The 2,637-nt window shown below is 41.2% G+C and overlaps 1 protein-coding gene across 1 annotated transcript; it reads right to left on the minus strand.

Moving 5' to 3' along the window:
• Positions 1 to 146: 146 nt before the first annotated feature.
• GPR85 (G protein-coupled receptor 85) lies at positions 147 to 1,259 on the minus strand. Its single transcript, XM_035890909.1, has one exon. The coding sequence runs from the start codon at positions 1,257 to 1,259 to the stop codon at positions 147 to 149; it is 1,113 nt and encodes a 370-aa protein (XP_035746802.1).
• Between the last annotated feature and the right edge of the window lie 1,378 nt (positions 1,260 to 2,637).

Here is a 2,637-nt window from a genome sequence, read left to right on the forward strand (position 1 = left end):
ATTGCAAAGACTGCAGAATGTTGCCCAAATCCTTACAACTGCTGACATCCCATTCTTGATTTTCTTCTCAAGACATGGCTACAGGCCACAATTGCTTAGCAGAGAATGGTAGTGTTTCACAAGGCTAAAGATTTACAGATGCTCCCTCATATAACACAGTAAGGTTCCCTTGGTAACCTGGATTTTCTGCAGTAAAGAAGGGTTGTGCTGAAACAGCGCCTCAGCTCCCTGTTGGAGAAAATGCAGACAAAAGGATTGATTCCAGCTTGGGCAAAACTCATCCAGACAGCAGCCGTTAGAAATCCTCCTGGTACTACAGGCCCTCTTGCAAAAACTCTCCAGTAACAGGCTACCAAATAGGGACCCCACAAGGTCAGAAAGAGGAATGTCATGATGTAGAACATTCTGCTGATTCTCTTCTCCATTTTGAACTCATCTAAAACCAGTAGCCTTCTCCTGCCTGTGGTGTTCGCGTTTTGCCTGATTCCCAACAAGGTTGGAGGTGTGGGACCCCTTCCAAATCCAGCCAGCCAATTAGCAGCTGCTTGACCACTCGCTCCAGGACCATGAAAAGTCCAGTTCTGGCTCACTGCTGCAACAAACTGGACTGGCTTCATTTTCCTGCGATCGTGAACGAAAAATATCAGCTTGAGGTAGACAAGCTGTGTGGCTAGGAGGATAAGGGCAAGAAGAAGCATAAATCCCAAGGAATCATTAGCCCTGAAGGAACGATGCTGGAAAGTGCATTGGTCTTCCTCCCTAATGAACGAGTAGGTGCCCACATCTAAAACTGGGGGGAAAGCCATGGCTACAGAGAGGGTCCACACCATACAGATAACGGCCAAGCAAGTCCAGAAGGTCAGCCTTTTCGTGTAAAAACGGTGGTGGGCAATAGCTAAGTATCTGGTGACGCTTATGCAGAATAACATGAAAGCAGTGTGAAAGCAGGACAAAACCCCCAAAAAGGCAATCACTTTGCAAGTAAGAGTCCCATACGTCCAAGTAGAGCCATTTTTTACAGAGGTGAAAACAAATGGGAAACAAATTGCAGATCTGAGGATATCTGAGCAGCAAAGATCCAACAGGAAGTAGTAAGGAGCTCTATGCAAGGTCTTATCTTTGACTAGCAAAATGGAGATCAGAAGGTTACCCACCACACTGACTCCTATTATGAAACCCAGGGAAGTCAGTTTCAGAAAAGCTGTTAAAGGAGAGAGATTTTGTAAAATGTTGTCAGCTGCATGGCTGTAGTTCGCCATAGATGGATGGATGATATGTATATTGCCTCAGTCAAGTCTCATGATCTATATATAAGAACAAGGAAAAAATAGATCCATACATCTTACTGAAAATGTAATCCACAAACAGAACTGATCTTGTGTCTAGTCATACAGTACATCCTCTTCTTTCTGATTTGTCATGCCATCAAAATATCTGAAAAAAAATCGAGCTATCAGTTCTTAAGTTAACAAGAAATGATGTCAGAAAGTGCTAACAAAGATGTTAATTTATGGAGAACCAAATGAAGTTGTAAATTTGAGTACTATTGTTTGTTTTTAAAAATCATGAGGCTTTTTTATACATATATATACACTTACTGTTTAGCATGATTGATTATTGGCAGTTCACAGATTTGGCTTGTTACAGTTTCAGAACTGACCGGTGCCCCTTATATTTGGTAGCATATATAATTTTACAGTTAAAGCCTCAGAGATTTTATGAATCAAAAGATTCCCAGTTTGCAAGCCCAAGAGTTAATCACGGACATCTTTTATAAAAATCCCCAAAGACTGCTGATATTTTGACATTACCTACATTTATTTTATGGCTACAGTATTTGTCAATGTTTTAGAGGCAGCTGCTGTGTTGATACGGATCACACCCAAAGAAACCCTGCAGAATTTATGTTTTTTAACCCAAGTCACCAAAGCACATTAATCACACTGTGTTAGTTCATGCACATTGTAAGAGAAACAGTATTCATTATCCCCCTCCCTTCCTCTTATAAACCATAATTTTATCATTTAGGCTTTCAAATAAACAGGTATGCCTGACAGTCGATAGCACTATGCTTTAGGGTCTCCCGCCCCCCCTCACTTTAATGCAAATCTTTAAAGCTTCAACATAATTCATAATAAGCAACGGTCAGTGTAAATACTGAGCAAAAATAGGCAACACACCCAAGATACAATGCCCATCCTTTCGGGAGGGCTGGTTTTGGTTATGCTTAAATAAACATAAAATAAATTGATTTTTTTTAGCTAATTAGGGCTCCGCGATTCCCACTAATCCTCCCAGTGAATCGTACCGGAACACATTTCATGCAATAAAATAAAATAAATTAAAGAACTGTCTGCTGCTGCTGCTGCTGGGGGGTTTTTTGTTGCCTTTTTTTTTTTTTTTTTTTTTTTTTTTTTTCTTCCCCTCTCCCTGCAGAGCCAGGGACAGGAGCCACAGCAGGCATGATCAGGCTCCTTCGTTATTCACACGAAGTGTTTCCTATGCCACCTCGGGTGTACAAAGGATATTCCCACTGAATCCCAGCAAAATCCTTCCATTCTTACCGTCCACAAAAGAGCCTGATTGCTGCTGTGTAAACAGAGGCTGATCAGATCATGGCATCGTTTTAAAACCATG

Source organism: Egretta garzetta, unplaced genomic scaffold (assembly GCF_000687185.1).
Source record: "Egretta garzetta isolate BGI_Z169 unplaced genomic scaffold, ASM68718v1 scaffold503, whole genome shotgun sequence".
NCBI classification, from domain to species: Eukaryota; Metazoa; Chordata; class Aves; order Pelecaniformes; family Ardeidae; genus Egretta; species Egretta garzetta.

Excerpts from the sequence above, each read along its gene's own strand:
- GPR85 (XM_035890909.1), bottom strand. The coding sequence starts at position 1,259 with ATGGCGAACTACAGCCATGCAGCTGACAACATTTTACAAAATCTCTCT.